The 22734-nt window shown below is 35.3% G+C and overlaps 1 protein-coding gene across 1 annotated transcript in view; it reads right to left on the reverse strand.

Annotated features, from left to right (window-relative positions):
- Window positions 1–22308, reverse strand: part of LOC109104275 (1,4-alpha-glucan-branching enzyme-like) — a 129696-nt gene extending 107388 nt beyond the window's left edge. Inside the window, exons 1-3 of the mRNA XM_042770918.1 lie at window positions 21925–22308; window positions 3017–3186; window positions 1388–1503 (exon numbers count right to left, since the gene is read on the reverse strand). Of these exons, the coding sequence (XP_042626852.1) occupies window positions 1388–1503; window positions 3017–3186; window positions 21925–22022 (384 nt within the window). The 5' untranslated portion in view covers window positions 22023–22308. The remainder of the gene's footprint in view (window positions 1–1387; window positions 1504–3016; window positions 3187–21924) is intronic.
- Window positions 22309–22734: the final 426 nt, after the last annotated feature.

A 22734-nucleotide genomic window follows, 5' to 3' on the forward strand; every position in this document is an offset into this window, starting at 1 on the left:
TTTTTTTTTTCCATTCACAGAAGCATTGCAGGTGCGTGTGATCTGTTGAATTCATCTTACACTATCCTCAGATAAACTCTAAGGGCTGTGCATTGCTATTGTGACTTACCAATGATGAGTTCACAGCTGAGTGGACCTTTCACTCGTTGGCGACAGCGCCACATTTGCATAGGCCGTACTACTGGAATTCATGATTGGTTGACAGCAAATTTCAAATATTAAACGGAACGATAAAATAACATTATTATTTTCGATAATTTTCGATTCTGTTCGGAATTATAAAATTTGATTTTGTTTCTGTTCCTGTCAAAATTTAATTTGTTTCCGGTTTTCGTTTTTGTTCCTTGAACCGGTTCAGAGCCCTGCTGGCAACTAAAACTTATAAGATCCAAAATGTGTTTGTTATTTATGTTTACCAGCATGCCAGCTTCTGTGGCTATTTTCATGGCGAGAAAAATGTATTATATCAGGTTTTTACTATTTATTTTTGCTAAAAACTCTAAAACTGTATTTGGCTTAACCATGCTAAAAATCTCTTCAAAAGAGTTTCCAAAATGCCTATAAAGGCATCACAAAATGAATCAACATTAATTGGTTTAATGCAAGTCTTGAGAAGAAATGCAATATGATGAACAGATTTAATTTGGTTACCTAGACTTTCAGTGGAGGGACAGAAACTCATTACACATTTCTGTGTCTCAAAGTTTAACCACATTCTTATAATTTGGAACGACAACATTCATTCTTTGATGAACTACCCCTTTATCAAGAGCTAACAATGAAAAATAAATCTAAAGTATTAATGCATCTTAATATTACAGTAATTTTAACATTTACTAATACGTTATTGTATTAAGTTATTAAGTTGTATCCGTTTTCTTCATTTTGGACAGTTTTGTATGTAATTGACTCGTTGCCAGTGTGGCCTATAGTTGAGGGAAAATTAGCTGAGCAAGTTATTACATTTTGATGCAAGATTACTTTTAACATGCACGGATGAATCGTTCACAATTATATCAAGAATGTGTGTTAAAGTAAATAAAGTCCATTCAGCTTGTTGACTTTAATTGAATGTACAATCTCGAACTAAGTGAAGAGTCCAACTGATCCCGCAGGACTGCGCTTCAATTTGTTTAAAATTAATGCTCTGTGTTTTAAACCTCATGGGTGTGAAACTCCAAACTGGAGCTGTGTTATTAAAAACATGCTGCTGAAGACCATCAAATGGCTTGAAAGTCACAGCTGTTGCTGTATCTTTAACATTGACACGCCATCCATAAAATGGCTGAATATTAAAGCCATCTTGACAGCACATAAAGGCTTCATAATACCTCAGTGCCTCATTCAGGCTAAAGAAGTAAACAAACCAGCTAATGCGTCTGCTCACCTTCAGCTTGGAGTTATGAGTGACAGCAGGTGTCTTGTCCTCTTTTGGGGGTATGTGCAGCTCCCATTTCCCAAACTCCTTTTTAGTGTAGGGATGGGAAAAATTATCCCAGCCATCTATTCAAAGAAAGGAACTGCAGTTAAAAACTTTCCCCATTTGATACTTAATGTCATTGACACTAGGGCTGCACGATTATGACAAAAATCACAATTATTCTTTTGAAATTGTAATTGCGATTATTAATTACGATTAAATGAATGATGTTCATACCTTTGTTTGAATCAACAGCATGGCATATTTTTATATGAAAATAAACAAGCTGAAAACACTAACTGATAAACTTGTATTGCTTTTCTACAGTAATAAGCATCAAATGCCAACTATACATTGGATTAGCTTCTTCTTTAAATAAAAAGGTAAAAATATGCATGGTATTATAATGTTATACTAAAACTAAAATGAAAACAATGGAAAAAAAAAAACATCTTAAGCACGCAGAATAACATAAGTGGGCTTTGAACGATTAATTGCTGCTTTGAACGATTGCGTAATTGTGGCATCCGTAATTGTAATTGTGATTAGAAATTCGATTAATTGTGCAGCCCTAATTGACACATTTTCTGAAGAAAAAGTGAGTGGTTCTTGTCTGCACAAAACTTGCAAGGATGGTGCAATGTGTTTGGTAAGATCACATTGTATGCCAATTTGGTATTTCAAGTTTAATATATTAACATTATATAATTTTCTATGTTAATATACATGTACCAGTATGTTGGTGAATTTTTGACCACAGCTGCCAGTTTTGTACTGCAAATTCATCAGGAGTTGAACACTTCAACAATCTGCATGATCTGAATTATAATCTATGTTTTTCGCACACTTTATGCTGAATTTTAATAATTAGTGTTAGGAGTTTGTTCAAATACTGAGAAACAGTAATAGTGATGCTTATCTATCTGTTGCCAAATTTGCATTCACTTTGATAAAATTACTAACAACCATTTGTTTATTCAAATGCAATGCAAGTTCTACCATGCGATCAAAGACTACAGAATTTGGCCTGCAGTCTGTAAAGTCTGGCTCATTACTTCAAGAAAAAAACTTGCACTTCCTAATGACTAGAAAAGACAAGTAAATGCCTTCAAATCTTGCATTCATGCACATTCTTGATGAGAAGTCAGGGAGTGAGTGAGTGAGTGAGTGAGTGAGTGAGTGAGTGAGTGAGTGAGTGAGTGAGTGAGTGAGTGAGTGAGTGCATTTGGTCTTGTAGGCAATTCAGATAGCCTTGAAGGCATCCTTATTTTTATTTTTTTTTTTGTCTTAACCTAAACACACACACACAGAGGTCTGTCAAAGTGAACAAACAAAATGTAAACTAAAAATTGACATAAGAAATAGATGAATAGACAGATTAACTCTTGTATGATTTATGAATTCTGCAAAGGAACAATACAGTATCAACAAGACAAGACATTTAGCTGAACTTTAGATTCTTAACTTAAGTTTTGGCTGAAGTTAACTTAATATTGTATTTTTGCTTAACGCCTAATCGCTGCAGTACTACCCGATAGGAAGACGGCAAGCGCCTAGGGCTTTAGGGGAAAAGCCTTAGAATGAGAAAAGACATACTGAAGTCTCCAGTTAGGAACAGAGCCTCGGCGGCCGGGGCCCACTCCTTAAAGACAAGGCTGTTGTCTGGCATCCGCTGTACTCCGTAACTCTTATAGCTGCGTGTGAACTGATCAAAGCCTCCTTCGGCCTCCTCGAGGAGTGTGAGCTGCTTCTTAAACAGCCCATACTCAAAAACAAAGCAAAGGAAAACTTCTTAGCAACCATGGACAGAATAGATGCTGTATCTCACACATTAAAGCAAGTTCCACAGCTGAAAATCCTACAAAAACATGAATATGCGTAATGTCTCTGAGCATCAGCCATAATAAATATATAATATCATAAAGATGCTATGGGCAAAATACAAAACAAGTATATCCCAATACACAAGAAAACAAACAAAGAGAAATCTGAATGGCTGTTAACCAATTTATTTGACATTCAAAAGCCTCATCTGAATTATTTAATAAGTTAATATTTTATACTATTATAAATGCCTCCTATTGAGCAACCCTTGGCAGAACAACCACATTTACCCTCAGGATCGTCTTTGAAATCTCAAAGTTGAGTTCGCATTTGAAAACAGCCACCCACTCATGTATATTGATGGAGGTTGACATTAACCTGGCATCATCGACACATTGCACATTATATCATCTGGAGACATTAAACATCTAGTTATTTTGTCCTGTTCTTTGACTTCACTTCTGTTTTCAATATCATCCACCTTCTAAAACAGTAATATGGGCACTGAGCCAGCCAAGTGCTGCCGGCAGCGCGCTTTTCTACAATGGAGATGAAGTTTACCTCCCACCTTCTGGCCTTCAACAAAGGTGTGCCACAAGGCTCTGTACTCCCCCTACTTCATTTTTTCTTGTTCACAAAACTGGCTGAGTGATGGTATAGCAATATATACAATATGATAGTCAAAATGTGTCAGCCAATTTTACTATTTATAGCCAAAACTATTTATACTATGGTACATATTTGAGACGGTTTTTGGTTTTTAGCTCAGGTGGGGTTTTTGTTTTGCGCTTATGCTAAACGTAATAGTTTATAATAAATATTTTGGTTTGCATCTGCAAAGTAATGATATAATAATCAATAATATTTACATAAAATAAACTTCATTTGTAATTTAATTGCATTTAATTGAGCTTGCTGAAAAATAGACATTACCACTATTTAATGTATAATCCACATTTTCTTCAATTTAAATCAAAAACAACAATTTTGTACATATATACTGTATACACACTGCTGTTCAAAAGTGTGGAGTCAGTAGGTTCTATTTTCTTTCATTCTTTTTTCTTTCTTTAAAAGAAATTAAACTCTTATTTAGCAAGGATGCATTAAATTGGTCAAAAGTGTCAGTAAAGTCATTTATAATGTTACAAAATTTCCACAGAAATATTAAAACGCACAACTGTTTTCAATAATGATAATAAGTAGTGTTTAGTGACCACCAAAACAGCATATTATTAACATTTCTGAAAGCTCACGTGACACTAAAGACTGAATTAATGTAAGAAATACATTTCAAAGCAAATTTAAAAAAATTTTAATTGCAATAATCTTTCACAATATAACTGTTTTTTTACTGTATTTTTGATCAAATAAATTCAGTCTTGGTGAATTGGTGATGTTTCTTTATTATGTATTGACCACAAACTTTGGACCATATTGCATAAATGGATAATGTGATATGAATTACTCATGCTGTGATATAAGATTTCAGTCATATACAACTCTACAGCACAGTTCCTGAAAATAAAATACAATATCAGATAGAAATGGATAAAGCAATCATCTGATGTGCTAACAATAAGCTATGAAAAACACCTTTTAGATCACACTATACTCCCCCCACACACACACACCAAAAACCCCCCCCCTACAAAAACCCAAAAAAAATCCACAAAACAATTCTAATTCAAAGGCAACTATACCTAAAATGGCACTTTAACACTTTTATAGCACTTTTATGGCACTTTTATATCTCAGAATTCTAAGTTTAATTTGACAATTCAGAGAAAAAATAAATAAAAATAAATTCAGAGAAAAAAAAAAAGTCTGAATTGAGAGATAAAGGGCCATATTTTAACGATCTAAGCCAATAGGCGGCCAGCGGGCCGGAGAGAAAAATGTTTGGCCCTCGCTATTTCAAATAACGTGGCATGAAAATTCAAATGCATCATCAGAAAGCGACTTTAACTTACACTGTGTCAACACCGGACGCGAGCGGCGCAGCGCAACGCAACAAATTACAATAGAACTTATTATAATCAGTGATGCTATCTACACTGGATGCGACACAGCAACAAAATCCCTGACAGAAAACTGCTGACTCTTTCTATTTATGACGTGCTGACACAAAGTTCAAATGATTTGCAATGAGTGTAGATATACGATGTGACAGCAAAAACTGGGGGGGGGGATGGGAAATCTGAATATTTATCATGTGACCATCTTTTGCTCATTTAAACAAAATGCCAACAATGCACCTAAACATACCTTGTTTCAGACCGGCAGGATGGGCACAAATGCATTTGCTGTTTAAACAACATGGCGCAGGATGTGAAAATGATAACAGTGTCAGGCCAGATCTAGCAAAATACACTTGTGCTTGGTGCCGCATTGTGCCGGGTGTATAATAGGGCCCAAAAAGTCTCAATTAGGTTTATTATTATTTATTTGTTTTAATCGCATGGCGAAAACAACCTTCTATAATTGTCACAATTAAAAAAAAAAAAAAAAAGGAAGCCGTCAAAGTTTTTTTTTTTTTATTAAAATTTTTTCCTTCTTCTTCTGTGGTGAAAAGTACTTACATACTTACCTACTTTTTTCTTTCTTTTGGAGATTCACCTGTCCAGTCTATATTTTGCACATAGAATCTCTTGTCTGGTGTGCGTGTTTGTATAAAATTCTTTTTTTTTTTTTTTGGTCCTGTTCCATATATGTATTGTGCATTTAGGTCCTGTACTTACAATGTAATTATACTGTAATGTTACGTTACTGTTATGTGTTATATAGAAAAGCTCTACTAAAACCATTTAAACCCACCCTCAGGTGTCATTAAAGATGCCATTCTATTATATGCTATTCTGTAGAAGGTTTCTGCAAATGGCAGTGACATTTAACATCGCAAAAGCAAACGTCTGGCTTAATAAACATCATTTACGGTACTTCAGAGCTAACAAAGAAACAAGCTCTTGAGTTTTATTTGTTTATTTCTGAACAACCAATACTTCTGTTCTAAATCTCTACATTAACAGTGACTTAACATCTGCTTTTGAAACGCAAGTGCACACAACACACTAGAGAACACCTTATGGCTAATTCTCATTCTTCAAAACAATCAATAGCATTTAAGATCCCCTTTGCCACCTGCTGCTTATCAGATTCCCTGGTTGGATGCCGTCGCTACAAGAATTAAATGCCGACTCTAAACAGCTAAGCTCTCAGCGGTCTATCAAATGCCTACAGCATTCACACAGAGGCCAATTTTCTGCGATAAAGCAACTGGAACTCATTCGTTTTCAATAAGAGTTGGTGGTTTCCGGCAGCATGAGCAATAATGTTGCGATGAAGCTGAGCTCAGCTTTCTTCAAATGACCGGCAAATACCAACAAATCTAAAAATGGCAAGTAGAATCCAACAATATAGAGACTTATAAGCCAGAATGCCCCTTAAGTTCCACTGCTTGAGATGTTTGATGGGATGAAGAGGAGGCCAAAGCTCTTGGATGGTGCCCAAAAATGAAAAGGGCAAGCTGTTCCATTCTGACTAGCCAAAATATGTCAGCATTCTCAATGTGAACTTTAAGTCTGAAGAGCTGACAGGCCTGCCATGGTCAAGCAGAACCCTTGGGGCTTGTCCATTTAGGTTCCAGACACCTTCAAAACAAATGTCCCATAACGTGTTCTGATTTTCTGAACTCTTTTGAATAAATTTTGATGCTGTTTAAACGTGCTCTGGGTGGCTGTATGGACCCCAGGCTCGCTCGCGGTTGATTTTACCCTAAGGGATGCGGTAAACACATAGAGTGGTGTTTGCTTGAGGCAGATTGTTAGTGGGAGCCATTTCATAAGAGATGTGGTCGAGTGCTTTTTTGACATTTTAAAAATGTGACGATACTATCATTTCTCCCTAGCATTTTGAGCACTGTTGAGCGGATTCTTAAACACCTCTGATTAGCCATTGTGTTCATGTCCTCAACAGATATGTCTGCAATTGGCTACAATGATCATTGCTACAAATACTTGTTGTAAATACACATGTAAATTCAAATGTAATTTAGTGTGTTATCACAGTAAAAATTTGGTAACACTTTATTTTAAGGGGTACTTGTTACAGTGTAATTATGCATTTAAAGGAAAATGCCACCATTCTTCCAAATTCCACTATGTTCTTCCCTCAACTTAGAAGAGTTGATACGTACTTCTTCCGTCTCAGTATGTGCACTCAATCGCTGTAGCGTGCGGCGCCACTATGCTAGCGTTTAGCTTAGCACCATTCATTCCTTAGGATCCAAACAGGGATGAATTTAGAAGCCACCAAACACTTCCATGTTTTCCCTATTTAAAGATGGTTACATGAGTAGTTATCAGTGGTGTAATGTGATGAAGTAATAAAATGTGGCGATTGTCTAAGCGGATAAAAAAATGATAACTATAATGTATGGTGGAAGGTCGTAAGGTCGAAGTGCTCTTCCTCCATACATTATAGTTATCATTTTTTATCCGCTCAGAAAATCGCCACATTTTATTTTGTGTGCAGTTTTACTGTATTGGACAGATTTGTGAACAATATTTGAGAGGAATAGGCCATTTGTCTACATAGAAAAAGTCTTAGATCTTTGAGTTCAGCTCATGAAAAATGGAGGCAAAAACAAAAGTGTTGCGTTTATAATTTTGTTCAGTATATGATCCGAGAACGTTCCCAGAAAGTTCTCTGAAGGTTCCCAGAACGTTCTCCTAACATCTTTACTCTGATACCGCTGCTGTACGTCAATAATCATCCAGCTCTCCTACGTCTGGTAGAGTAAGCGGCATGGAAGACAATAATCAGTACTAAACCATGTCTTGTTTTAAACTATTGTTTAATCATTAAGGATAATCAGAGCACATTTAACCATCATAAGGAGCTTTAAATGAGATTGAATTACCCGTTATTTATTATGCGTTTTTAACTACCATGTACCATATAATAACCCAGATTTTACACTTCTTAAGCACCAAATAACAATGACTTCAACAAAATATCTGCTTATAAAGGATGACTTCATGCGTCACCGCTTCCGTATCCAAGCGCTCTATCAGATACCATGAGAAAACAACAAAAGGTGTTAATATACACTCACAATGAGATATAATACTACAAAAAAAATTATAATCCTAACCTTTAACTCCATACCGAAATCCCAGATAGCCGACAATGAAAATATAAATATAAATAAATAAATATAACAATTATATGTGTTTGGGACACTGTGAGCATGAAGACTGTAGTGTACACCATAAGTTTGAAAACGTTTAGCTTAAATGTTTAATATGAATAAACAGTGCTCATAAACGGCTGATTTGGTAGTATTCTCAAGTGAAGCCAGTTGAGGCTTGGAGCCGGAAAAAAATAACCTACAGGGAACGTTCCTAGAATGTTCTTATTTGGTTCCCAAAAAAATAACCAAATGGGATCCCAATGGGAATGTTAGGGGAACGTTCTGTGTTTGTTGGGATAAAAGTATTAATTTCTTAAAAAACGTATTGACCTCAAACTTTTGAACAGTAGTGTATATGTGGATGCTAAGCACTCATCAAGAGGGTAACAGGGGGCTTTTTTTTTTTCGCATATAAACAGACTAAATGACTGAAACCAAAAAAATTTACACAGTCCTTTCAAAATCACTGACCTACAGATTATCCATAATAACAGTTACATTGCTCACAGAAGGCAATTTGAAATCTAACAGTAAGTGTCTCAAAATGTTCTGTGTAAGTTTGTGGATTAGTTACATAAGGCAAAGCTTTGATAACTGGAAGGCTGAAAGGGAGGAATTTACAGACACAATGGACCACGAGAGGGTTTCACTGTGCTGTCAGTCTAGTGGTTACTGTTAGTACACTATAGCAGAGCATGCTGTCAGCATGCTAAAGGCCTTTCTCAAAACTCTGTTTATCCCTGTAGATCTCCACAACCATTGGAAATCACACAATGAACAAAAGTAGAACAAAATGAATCTCAAACTAAATTTATACGAAATGTTGTATTAGAACAAAATAATTGCAGATTAGTCAAATCTTAAGAAAAATTCAAAAGCAACATCTTGCATCCTTCAAAGAAATGAATGTGTGCTTTAACCACAGCCAAACAGCAGCACAGTGGAATAAAATCTGATTGATTCACCATGAAGTGACAAGAAATGATGCATGATGATTCATCATTTGATAAATTCATGGTCATGTGAAATCACAATGAGGCAGTTTAACCTCTGGCATCTGGTTTTAAAGTTTTAAGCCTTTCAACATTTATCCATTGGACCAGTTTAACAAGCATAGAAATATTATGATATGAATACAAATGTGCTCATATTCGGTCAGTGTCAAGCACACATTTTTTTTGGAGAGAGAAGACCCATTTTTCTTTTCCAACATTAAAAGAAATTAACATAAATCAATGCACAGACGGACAGCACCGAAACAGTGTCATATTTAAAAAGGTTACTGGCCTGCTAATCCATCCTCCGTCCTTGACTGCTCTCGTTATGAATGAGAATGAATGATTTTACACTAAAATGCAGCACAGACCATGTTAAAAGTGAGCAGGAGATGAAAGTGGGAAAAGAATACATGCAAATGTATACTTAAATATTACAATAACTTTACAGTAAGCATTACAACATTTAAATCATACTGCACATTACATTTTGGACCCCAAAGCAATTTCTATTGGCTGAAAGAACTTTTCTTTTAAATCAATTTGATGTCTGATTAACAATCTTATCATGATTGATTAATGTCATCATAACAATATGACAATGTTTTTTTTTTTTAAATGATACATATGTTAAACACCTTAATATACTGTATAATATACTGTATAGAATGGTGAAATTACACTTGGATTAGCCTACTATCTTTGCTAGTCAAATACTATGCTATGTTAGCATATCACAAATAATTTAGCCTTCACTCTCAGAAAAAATAAAAAAGGTACAAAAGCTGTCACTGGCACGGTTTCAGTTGGTCCTAAATATCTAGTACATTTTGAAATAATTTTAGATTTGGTTGTGAATAATTTCTTTTCACAGATTTTACTCACAAATTTGTGTGTACATAAAGATATGAGACTCATTGTGATACTTTCGTAAGCAGGTATTACACATTGTAGCATACTGATCATTAGCATAGACTTGCTGCATGTCTCATAAAACGTTCAAAAAGGTCAATGCCTGGAAGAAAGTGAAGAGCAGACATACGGATACTTTAGAAAAAATTGTGATAACGCCAATGAGAACTCACTCCGGTCTGGATTTCTGTGCGCACACACCTGAAGCGTCCACATAGAAAGCACATCTTAAACAGTGTACGAGTACTGAATAGAGGTCTGTTACGTGTCTTATCATGCTTGAACAGACAAATATACACTAATTATGTCAAAATGTCACTTTTGTCTGAGTATTCATGTAAACACAGGTGTTTAGGTCTTGAGTAAATTATCGGATGTAGTCGGTTTATTGAATCTGTGCATTAGGTCTTAAAGTGACAGCAGCTTAATATACCTGCTACTGCCTATATAAAGTTAATCAAACAACGAAAGAAAAAGAGGAAATCACTCACTAATAATTGCACAAATTATTAGTATTTATACCAACATGGGAACTTTACGTATAAATTTGTTCTTAAAAGGTCATGATGTGATTTCTACATATTCACTTGCGCCTAAATTTTATTTTTTTTTTTTCATAAAATTAAAATTTTAGTATAAATCATGATTTGTTTGTGAAAACTCTTACACAGATTTCACAGACAAATTAGTTTGCACTCAAATTTAAGTTTAAGTAGAATTGGTGGTAACACTTTATTTTAAGATGTTATTGTTACACGTTACATGTACTTACAATTATAATAACAATTAATTGTGGATAATTACATGCAAGTAACCCTAAGCCAAACCCTAATCATAACCCTAGCCATACAGTAAGTACATGTAGTTAATTAACATTACCCAGTACTTAAATGTATAATAACACTCTTACAAGGACACCTTAAAATAAAGTGTAACCAAACAGGTTTCTGGAGGGCTATTGAATCTTGTACGACACCGACCTGAGCTGAGCCAATGAGAACAAACGCCTTACACTGCCCCTAAAAAGTGTTTTTCCCTGAATCAGTAACCCTATTAAAGACATCTACAGCATAACAGATTCCAGGACTCCAAAAGGCAAACACTAAAGCAAACACCTGATAGCTATTTGCAAGGAAATTTATCTGAATCCTCCCAGTCCATGCCGACTGTCAAACTTCAGCTGCTCTGTGATTATGAGAGTCACTGACATTATAAGAAATCAGTGTTTGAGGAGTGGAGGGGGGGTTTGGCCTACTGTCGCACCATAAGGCAGTGATATTCTTCGCATGTCCGCAGGCTTGTGTCCCAGATGATTAGAGTCTAGAGGAGACATCAGAAACTGCATCTCAATCAGAGAGTCAAGGTGACTTCATAGAAAGCTGATTTCCAACATGGTCATTACCGAAACCTGAACATCAGTGAAATCAGAACTTCAGCAAACCTGCTTATTAGTAATAATGAGTGCAAATTACTAGACTATAGATGTCCTTTCTAAAGCTGAATGTCTGCTGTTTAATTTTTTTTCTTCTGTTCTTTAAGTTTGTTGTTTGCCGCATTGTACAGCACAAGTCTAGTGAGGTTAAAGCCGAGGCAGACTGACAGCGCTGACTGGACAATCAATTGTGTCACATTTTAATATCTAAAACTGAAATGGTACTACACAAGCCTAAACAAGCCCTTGAAGTGACATGAAGGTTTTTCCTGGCACAGAAAACAAAAGTTTGGAGACAGTTGGCCGGACAGAACAGAGTTTGTTGAGATGGCCGTAGCAGGGCAGCCACGTTTTAGGGCTGCGACCCAAAATATCTGACACTGTCAGAAGTTCGTCAGAGGCTACGAGGCTACAATGGCAATTATTTGGCAGTCAGTGAGCATGTCATGCTAAGAAATCAAAGTGTGCCTTACAATGAAAGAAATCTGTTATGATTCCCGAAATTTGTCTTAGATGACAAAATCATGTTTAGAACTTTTGTGCCTGACTTTAGAAAATTCATAGCGGACATCATCCGCTCTAAATAAATATGCAGACATGGAGTGAATAATGCAAAGATCTGTTCAGTTTAAAAGAAAACTAGTGCCGGAATAGCTTTTACTATAAAAATAAATAAATAAATAAATAATAATAATAAAAAAAATAGTTAGATAATTTTGTTGGAATTTCATTGAAATCATACCTACGAGTTTCTGATTTGCTAAAAATTGCAAGTCCGACTTAAGCATCAAAGGGTCATATATACAATAGAACCAAAATGGCAGCAAACTTAGTTAAAGATAGTAGGGCACCTTGACACATATGTCTAAGTATGATTGGCTCTGTCTCTCTCTCCTCTCCACCTGTAGCTGGTGTGTGGTGAGCGCACTGGCGCCGTTGTCCTGTGGCTGCCGTCGCATCATCCAAGTGGATGCTGCACACTGGTGGTGGAAAACTATAAACCCAAAAACCAACACGGCTGACAGTAACAGGTTTGATCATTTCGAAGTAATTTGCTAATTGAAAGCTAACATTCAATTTAAAAAAACACATTCATTCATTCATTCATAAGTATATTTTATTATTAGTCAAGGACACCTCGACCCAAATTTACAAAGCATTCTTCTGAAGCTATTCTCATCTTTTGTATTTCCTTAAAATACTTCTTAAGAATGCACTTAGCCTATTTATTTATTTATTTATTTTTTTACTTACTTTTTTAGTGAGCAGGCAGAATACAGTTTTTTTTATTATTATTATTATTAAATTCTGCAAATTGACATTTTAAGCTGTTATTTTAAGAAAATATAATTTCAGAAAAAAAAAATATTCTTTAGAAAATGTTTGACAAGGATCTGTCAAGAAATGCACATCTTATTGAACTGATGGTGACCGTATAACCGACTTCATATTGCTTCCAAATGCAATTTTTAACTACCATATTCCTATTCATTTTGGTAGCATGTGAAGGCAGCATTAGTGAAAACAGGCAGAGACAATGGTAGAATTTGCAAGAATAGCCTTACAAAGAGCCAAGAAGCTATTTTGGAAAACAAAATATGACACGTGATGCTTACTTTGTCTGGAGTCTGGACGTTTGCGCACAAAGCATTGGTATTGATCCCTCTTTCAGAAGCAATCTTTGCACAACTCCAGCCCTGAACTGACTCTCGTTTGCGAGGCAGTCCAGAGTAAAATAATTAGCACAAACATATAGGACTTTTCTGGTTTTTTTTTTTGTTTTTTTCTGGGACATTTCCTTCAAAAATTCAATTTAACCTCAGTGGTCTATGGAGACTCCTATGTTCATTGGTGCATCCCAACACACGACACTTGTAATGCATCTTTGGCACTGACATTGTATATCTCCAGCAGCTACAGAGAGAAAACAGTAATGGCGGACTGCTGCTACTCACTCAGGGCTTTGTCTATGCTAATAAGGCAGAGAACTTCACAAATGTGCGGGACTTTCCGTATGGCTTCATAAAAGAGAGAAATCTGGAACCACTGGTTTGGAGAGACTGTTTATGGTATTTTTATTGGGATTATAAAAATAAAAAAATGAGTGGGTGGATTTTTACCATTATAGGCTGGTTGTTTTAACACACTGCGGCCACACAACTGTGTTCAAACACTTCATAAAAGTAATTTGTGCATTCTATGGCACCTTTAAAACTGCAGTGTACTGTACCAAAGACAGTCTGAAAAATGTGGTTTGAAACCACACATTTCCTACCATCACAAACATGTAACCAATGAATCCCGTCAACTGGATGGAGCTTTTCATCTTTAGCAAAGCAGTTTCTACCTAAGATTGTTGATTTTATAAGGTAGCTCTCTGAGATGGTGAACAGGAACATGGTTTATGTAACATTAGCAACACATTATTAGCTGTTTGATAAAGTAAAGTCTAGCTAATAAAAATTAATGTCCATTATATCTCTGCGTTTGTAGAGAGTGATACATAAAATGCATTTCCATTATTAAACATGGACTTGTAGACCCTGTATCATTCACTCTTCCTCTTCTTCTTTGGAATCAGCTTCTGGTTCAAACATATATGGCTGAATTAATCCAATATTGCCACTTGTCTTAGAGGATCGTTTACGAGCTGGTGACTGAGTGGAGGCGGGGACAAATTAGCATATTCATTTGCATATTTTCTCAGTCCAAAATACAATCAATAGCGTTTTTAAAAGTAATAAAGTGACTTTTTTCTATCTAGTAATGATCCTCAGATAAAACGTACCCACCACATTTTCTACACCGCTATAGTTCCAAACGGCACTTCCACATGTCTCATTGACTACAGGTAAAAACGCATGCTCCAAATTTCAATTTTGTGCTACCCAATTATTATAATCACTGTTATTCTGGTTATTATTAAAGTAATAAATGTATATATATATATACTTTAATAAATAGTCAATTTTAGCAGACAACTTGCTTCATATATTTGGTTCAACAACAGAGGATAAACATTATCATTCGACTCAAATGAACACATGCACATATTTATTAAACAGCCAACAATTACTTTTAAATACTAACACTCAGTGTATAGAAAGAAAGCTTCTTAGTATGTTTACTTATAATCCAATTAAGTTATATGATATGCTGATTAGTTAATAAAAGAGATGAAATTATCGTAAATTACTGTTTCTTTAAAGCATTTGTTTAGAAAGTGAACTGTATCGACATAAGCCCCATGTTGCAGCAATCACTTCTGGATTAAGTGCCTTGTTCAAGGGCATAACCCACGATTAGGCCAATATCCCACAGTTCCTAGATTTGGATTCAAACCAAATTCATTCTGGTTAACCACCTTGGAGCTGTGACACATTGTGCCAACATCATGCAGAATGGAAGCTGTGTGACCCATTGACCTTCCCACTTTCCCTTCCGTTTGTTCTTTTAGTTATAAGAGCTTGTTCTTGCAAAAGTACAGTTGGCTGAGTAACTGTCAGAGAAAGACTGCTGGGAAATATCAATCCCAGATGGAGACAAAATCAGACTGCATTTCATGCTATTTCAGAATCAGCTGAGAGAATGCAATGAGACACAGTCTAGAGAACAGAATGCTGCGTTTTCCCAGCAGTCTTTATGAAACTGTGTCAAAAGAAAGTTTGAGGTTACATGGAAGTATTTTTAGAGAAATTATGAAACGGCTGACAAAATATACAAGAGAAGATCACAGGAATATCTCAACTCTAAGTCTAACCAGATCTGCTACCATTTTAAAACTGACTGAATGTCATATACCGCCCATAAACAAACAGAAAATAATAATCAGAAATTGTATTTTGCATAAAGAAAATGAACATTATTTTATTGATAAAATAACACACTACTGTTCAAAAGTTTGGGGTGTCTTATGCTCACCAAAGCTGCATGAATTGGTTTAAAAAATAATAATAATTGGATTATTGTTAAATATTAGATATGTGTGCCTGTGCTCTAACATCACCATTCTCTACACTCACACTCCAAGCTGGACAAACTCACTGATATTATTATTATTATTTTGGGCACAACAACGGGGTAATAAGGTTGCTATTTATATTTAGGGACATTTGAGACCTTACTGTGGGCCTGTCCCAAATGCCACCCTAAGCCTTTGTGGTCGACCGTTGAGTTCACACTTTGGTGTTGTTGCATAGACTGCTGGGTAGCCACACACACAAAATGCTTTTTCTCTCAGAAATATAAAATGTAAAAATCAAAAAGCCACATAAAAGGGTCCAAGACAAAAATCTGGCCTACACAAGACAAATGAAGCATTGCAAAAAAAAAAAAAAAAATCTCTCACTTCAAGGCATAAAAGGAGGTTGTTGTTCTAATTTGTGCACCAACAGATCACAATCTGTTGATCAGAGCAACACATATCATACAAGTGATCAGAGCAACACATACTGTATCAATCCCAGTTTGAAGTTTCCCGAGTCTGTTTAGTCATCTGAATTCCTGACACTTCATTCTCTCTGCTGATGCACAGCGTGATTCAGAGCTGCACACAAGACCTTGTTGATTTTGACGCTTGCACTCTTAAGAAACACTCCTGTTGCTCAGGGGACTCTGATGCTGGGATTGATCAAGAGGCGAGCAGCTATTGCGCTGGCACCTGCCTTTGTACAATTATTAATGGGGAGGAAAGAGGCGTTCAGGGGCCAGACATGCGTGTGAGGCTCACCCCGGGCTCCCTGGAGTCCACAAAAGCCACGAATGGGCCGTGACACACAGATATGTGTTCAGCGTGACCCACTCACCCCATAAACACACCGAAAAACCACTTATTTAACAAAAACACCAGACTACTGAGTGAAGCAAAATATGTTCTTAGAGTAAGAGCCATGTACGCAAGTAACAAAGTGTCTGAGAATGGAATATTACTAAGAAAGGAAAGCATGATACGCTTGCTCTGTTCACACTGATTATAAGTGATTATCAGTGCAATGACTGTCTGAACATATTATAAATGCATTATATTACACTTATATATTATCATTCAAAGTACATATTACACAAAGAGTATGCACTATTGTAAATCACAGTAAAATTAATATTCTAAAAAATAAAATCTAATTGAAAAATATTACTACTATAATAATATAAATGGTACTGAAATGACTGCTGTTTTTATGTCACAGTTGACTATCGTATTATTCAACTTATAATCACTTTTTGTTACTTTTTTGGCTTTTTACTTTGATCACCATTTGACTTTTTGTCAGAAATGCTTTAAAATAATTTTGTCAATTTCAGCTTTTCAACTCATAATTTTGAATTTTTATCTCATAACTTAAACGTATGTCATAATTCTGAAACTAATTAAGGGGAACAAAAGGACTATGTCATAATTCTGAAACTAATTAAGGGGAACAAAAGGTTGTCTTTATAATATTTATTTAGAAATTGCTTCCCTGAATTGCGTTCAGATTGAAAGCTTAGAACAGTCTGTCAGCCTGCTGTGAGCTTGAGAAGTCAAGGTGGTACATTAAAATCAAGCTCGCCATCTATTTTTTCTCATTCAAAATTCATTTTCACCCAGAAATACGTCACAATACTGAAGTCAAATCAATCACAACCTGAGGTTTTTGCTGACTTGAGATAGTGTAGACATGTAGGTAGCGTATCGCAAGTGAAACCATCAAGTGTGTAACTTTTGTGTTGTTTCTGGACAAAATCTCTGTGTTTGAAAAAAACAATAAAACAAAGTTCATCTTACTTCCAAAACACTCCTCTCCACCTAATGTCCGTTCAACTCCCACAAGAGAATGCACTGCTTACATACAGCAGGTCAGGAGGCCTAGTGCACTTTCATCATTTAGTAACTCTCAGATGTTGGAGCTGTAGCATAACAATTGTGGTGCACATGAGGGTGATGCAAGATCGAGTCTGGCTTGCAACATTTAAAAAAACTATTAAACTTTTTTAATAAAAAAATCTGTTTCAGATGTTTCTCCTAAGAAAACTAGAAGAAAAAAAAACAGAAACATATTCATATTTAAAATTACAATTAATTATCTTTTTATGTAAATGACATTTTTTGTAAAAACTTTTCATGTCCTAATTTTTACAATAATTATCATAACAAACAAAAAAAACAAAAAAAGTCAAAAGAACTCAAAAAACTCAAATAAGAATTCAAATTAAGAAAAAAAAGTCAAATTTTTTGACATAATTATGATTTTTATCTCACAATTTTGACTGTCCATTTCAAATTTTTGAAAAATGTTCTTAAATTTTAACTATGTATTCATTTCGATTTTGTACCATATAATTTTTACTTTATTTAATAATTATAACTTTTCATCATATCAATTATCCTGTTTGTCTGATAAATTTGACTTTTTCATGCTCTGAGTTTGACTATCTAATTTTTCGACTTTATCTAATAATTATGACTTTTCATCTTACAATTTTGACATATTATTCTTGTCCTATTTTACTCATAATCTCGTAATTTAGATTTTTACATCCTAATTTTGACTTTATCTCATTATGTCATTTTAATGTCCTAATATCAACTTTTTCTAGCAACTGACTTTTTATCTCATATTATCTTTTTAAATTTAGCTCATAATTATGAATTTTCATCTCATTATTATACCACTTTCATGTCTAACTTTCGAAATGTTTACATTTCGTCTTAATTTTGACATATCTCGTAATTTAGATTTGTATCATACTTGTCAACACTTTTTATATCACAATTTTAATGGTTTGCATCATAATTGATTAACCACAGCATGATTTTTTTTCTTATGTGAAAAAAAAAAAAAATCAGAAATTGTCTTGTAAGCAAAAGGCTTAAAATAAATTCTCAATTTGCTCTCTATAATTATCACTGCAATCGAGGAGAAACAATTGAGTTATTAAAGAGATCTCATTTGCAATTTCCAGATCCTATGGGCTCTCTCACCCAGAGCAAATGAAAGTAGCCCAGAAATCTGAAATGTTATTAACCTTGATTTTTTGAGTTTTACGGAACATGCTAAGAAGAGTATAGTCTTCCTTAATAATCAGAGTTTCTTCCATCCCGTGTGGTTTTACTCGGTCAGTCCGTGACACACATTTCACACAACATTATTCCACTTTCCAAACCAGTTCCACAGAGAGGGGAAAAAATAGAAACCATGTACCATGTTTTCAGATACCTCGATGGCTACCCCTCAAGACTTTGGTGTTAATTAAACCGATAATGAAGAACTCCATTTCACTTGTCAGTGGTCTCTGTGGCACTAATGAATGGAGAATGTCGAGTCATAAATATGCAGACTGTGTCACGCACACTTAATGCATGCAATAGTGCAATTAGTCATTGTTATCATTATAATCAAATGTAAAGACGGTGCCACAGGACCCTGAATATCATGCAATAAAGTGACGAGTGGTGAGTGAACGACTGCTCTGCTGACAGTGCCACTCACTGGATTGCAATTAAGTGGCATCTAATTGGTACAGAGCACTTGAAGTCTCCAGGCATAAGCAATCAGAGCTGAAGTACCAATTGTGCGTCACTGTTTATATACTCAAATATAGCTCTGTTAAACTGTAACTATAATTATGAGTGACATTATAATTAGATATTCAAGGTGGTCACCCCAAGTCATCAATCACTTTCCTGTAGGTCTTTATGTATTAATAAGTGTGGCCTTATAATATTTCTCTCACCATTTATTTTAAGCATGCTTGTATGGCTATGAATGTAATAGTAATGTACTGCAGTGCATACTAAGCAGTACGGAGTACTGCTGAAGTAAAAATAAATAACTAAAGTTATGTGAAACTTATGCAATTAAAAACAGTATGTTAGATTATTGTGTTGTCACATGGTTTTATTAAAGTGCCAATGTCTGGAACACTGACCTGGTCTGTGTAACAATAGATGACAATATTAAATGCTATCAGTTGCCATTTGAATTCTTCCCACCATCCACATACATAGGATTGTAAGATATCCAAAAAAAGAAAGATACACAGAGCTCAACAGTTGCGAGCATTTCACTCGCATTTGCATTCTAAAATATATGTATATAGGAGCATGTATGCTAACAAAAAAAAGTCCTAATCTAATCTAAGAGGTCTTAAATTTGGGCATGGAAAAAATGGAATCGTGATTCAGCCGTGATTATTAAACTGCAAAAGTATGTGTTTTCATTAAATAAATAAGCACTACACATTCCAGTTATAATGCAGCGTTCTACAAACTCACGGTTTTAGAGCAGATAGCAATCAATTAATATCACACATTTATACTCATAGATATCTTATGACCTGCTGCTCATCTGTTCATATATATATATATATATATATATATATATATATATATGACAATGTGAAAGCCAGTGTTCAGTGTTGTGCCCAATTGTTACTTCCCTAGTATTGGTAGGAGGAGGTGTGGGGGAGGGGTTGGGCTTAGGCACTCAGGTAGTGACCTGAAGGGGGGGTGGGGGGTGGGGTTAGGTGGTGTAATCATTTGGCAAGGGGTCAAAGTTGGGTACAACACCAGCAATAATAAAGTATAGGCATTTTAAAATAAGAGTCCCAGTGAATTGAGTTTATTATTAAAGGGGTCCTATTATGCTCTTTTACAAAGTCTTGATTTTGTTTTGGGGTGTACTAGAACAGACTTTCATACTAGGTTGTTTGAAAAACACATTATTTTGCACATATTTTACATTATTACAACACCTCTCTCCCCAGTCTGGCATGAACGGCTGGAATAGTTCCTGTATCAAATGAAGGCCCTCCTTTTGAATTATGAAATGCACTGTGATTGGTTAGCTGGGCCAGTTTGTGTTGTGATTGGCAGCACTCGGCGCCTGGTCGGGAAATGTCATGCTCCTTACCATAGCTGCCTGCTGCAAGCAAAAATTGAAACAAAACCAAATAAACAAAACAACAATTTAAACCCAGATGATTGTAATCACTCAAACACACTAAGCTCGTCTGCCTTGGGAAAGCTAGCATGTCTCCAAAATAGTGATAACACTCGTTGCCTTCTCTAGTGCAGCTCAACCAGGTCTCGTCCCATTTGTCAATATTTGTGATATCACAAATCCCGGAAAATATGCATTATAGTCCAAACAAGTTGTTCGTTGTAGTTTCTGTTAATCACTATATATAAGTGATTTCTGTTAAATAAAATATCTTCTTTTTGAATTGGACTTTGAGCTTTGTGACATTGCAGATCTTTTTTATGCTCAAACAGCAACTTTACAGACTAAGTTGAAAAAGTTAAAAAGCATAATAGCACCTCTTTAAACATATGTAGATATACTTATATGTATGTGTGTGTGTATATATATATATATATATATGTATGTGTGTGTGTGTGTGTAAATACAGAATGTTAAAAAATAAAATGCATTTTAGGAATTACTTTAAATGTAAATAAAAACAACTCTTATGCAATTTTATCACAACACAGATTGCATCAAAAAAGTTTTTTTTTCTTTTTTTTTATTTGTTCCATCAACAAATGTCATCTTTTTTTATTATTTAGCAGAATATTCATAACAAATTCTTTACATTTAATTTTATTAGTATTTTAAAACATATATTTTGCTTAGGTTCGTTTAAAAGATTGCAAGTTAATGACAAAATATTGTGATATTTATCCGAGAAAAACAAACAAACAAACAAACAAACAAACAAAAAAAACAGTTATGTGCTCATGTAGCTGTTATGTGACAAGTACAAGGGGAGGAGGAGGTCAAAAGGAGGACTTCAAAATGTTGCCTTGAGGGCATATAGTGTTGTTGTTACTCTACGAAGCACGACAAAACGCCAAATAACTGCTGTCCTCCACTGTCTTAAAGCTGCGTTTTCTTTTATTTGTGCTGAAGTTGACCGTGTTGATTTCAGAGAAGTGTTGTGTCATCGCCATCAAGCTCCCACAGAAACCATCAGATGTCCATATTTACATATTGATCAGGACACACGCAGCACTAACAAACAGAGGCGGGCGGAGAGCATCCAGCAATGGGCACTGCAGTAAAACAACAAAACACCTCCGAAGTGCGTGTGTCATTGTGCGTTTGGGAAGGGCACAGGACCATTACGCAGCCACAAGATGCAAATAACGCTTAAAAGCACGTTTTACCTCCTCTGGACGTCGTTTTCAAAGGGTTTGAGGTAAGGATCCATTTGTAGAAGGGAGTTCATGTGAGGAACGGAAACGTTATACTCCGATTCTGCCATCTTCGCGTCAGACCAGAGCAATCGAGCATCGACTCCCTCGATCACTGCGTGAGAATGCTGCTTTCACCGGGGAGCAGTGAGCAGGTTTGTGTTGGGTGTCATTTGACACGCAGGGTCATGTTTTTTTTCGCCCTGCACAGAACAACAGGATGTGTCTTCATGAGCTCACTTCTCATGTTAGTTCATGGCAGCGTGATGCTTTAAGATGACAGCGCAAGCTTTCGGATGAGGGGTGGAGGATTTGGGGAAAGGTGGAGAGTCGAATCATTGAACGTTTTGCCCTTGACAAAGTTCAACCCTCTTCATTTTTGATAAGGACAGCCCCTCTACTCTCTGTCAACGTCACAAATGTCAAATATAAAGCAATCGAATATAAATAATTTTACATTATAGATATAAAAATAAAAAGTTATGAATAGTGTACATGGATATCCAAGCAGTGTCATGTACTAAGACCTGCTATGCTCCATTTAAAGCTATTTGAAATATAGTTTTAATAAAATCAACATTGTTAGTAGTAATGTTATGTTACATTATATTACATTACATTGTATTATTGTATCATATGATATTGTTATCTCTCTCTCTCTCTCTCTCTCTCTCTCTCTCTCTCTCTCTCTATAGTGTTATATATGTATAGAGTAGTGCATAAGGCCTTTATGAAGTAATGAAGTTGTGTGTGTGTGTGTATGTGTATATATATATATATATA

This window comes from Cyprinus carpio, chromosome A15 (genome assembly GCF_018340385.1).
Source record: "Cyprinus carpio isolate SPL01 chromosome A15, ASM1834038v1, whole genome shotgun sequence".
Lineage (NCBI taxonomy): Eukaryota > Metazoa > Chordata > Actinopteri > Cypriniformes > Cyprinidae > Cyprinus > Cyprinus carpio.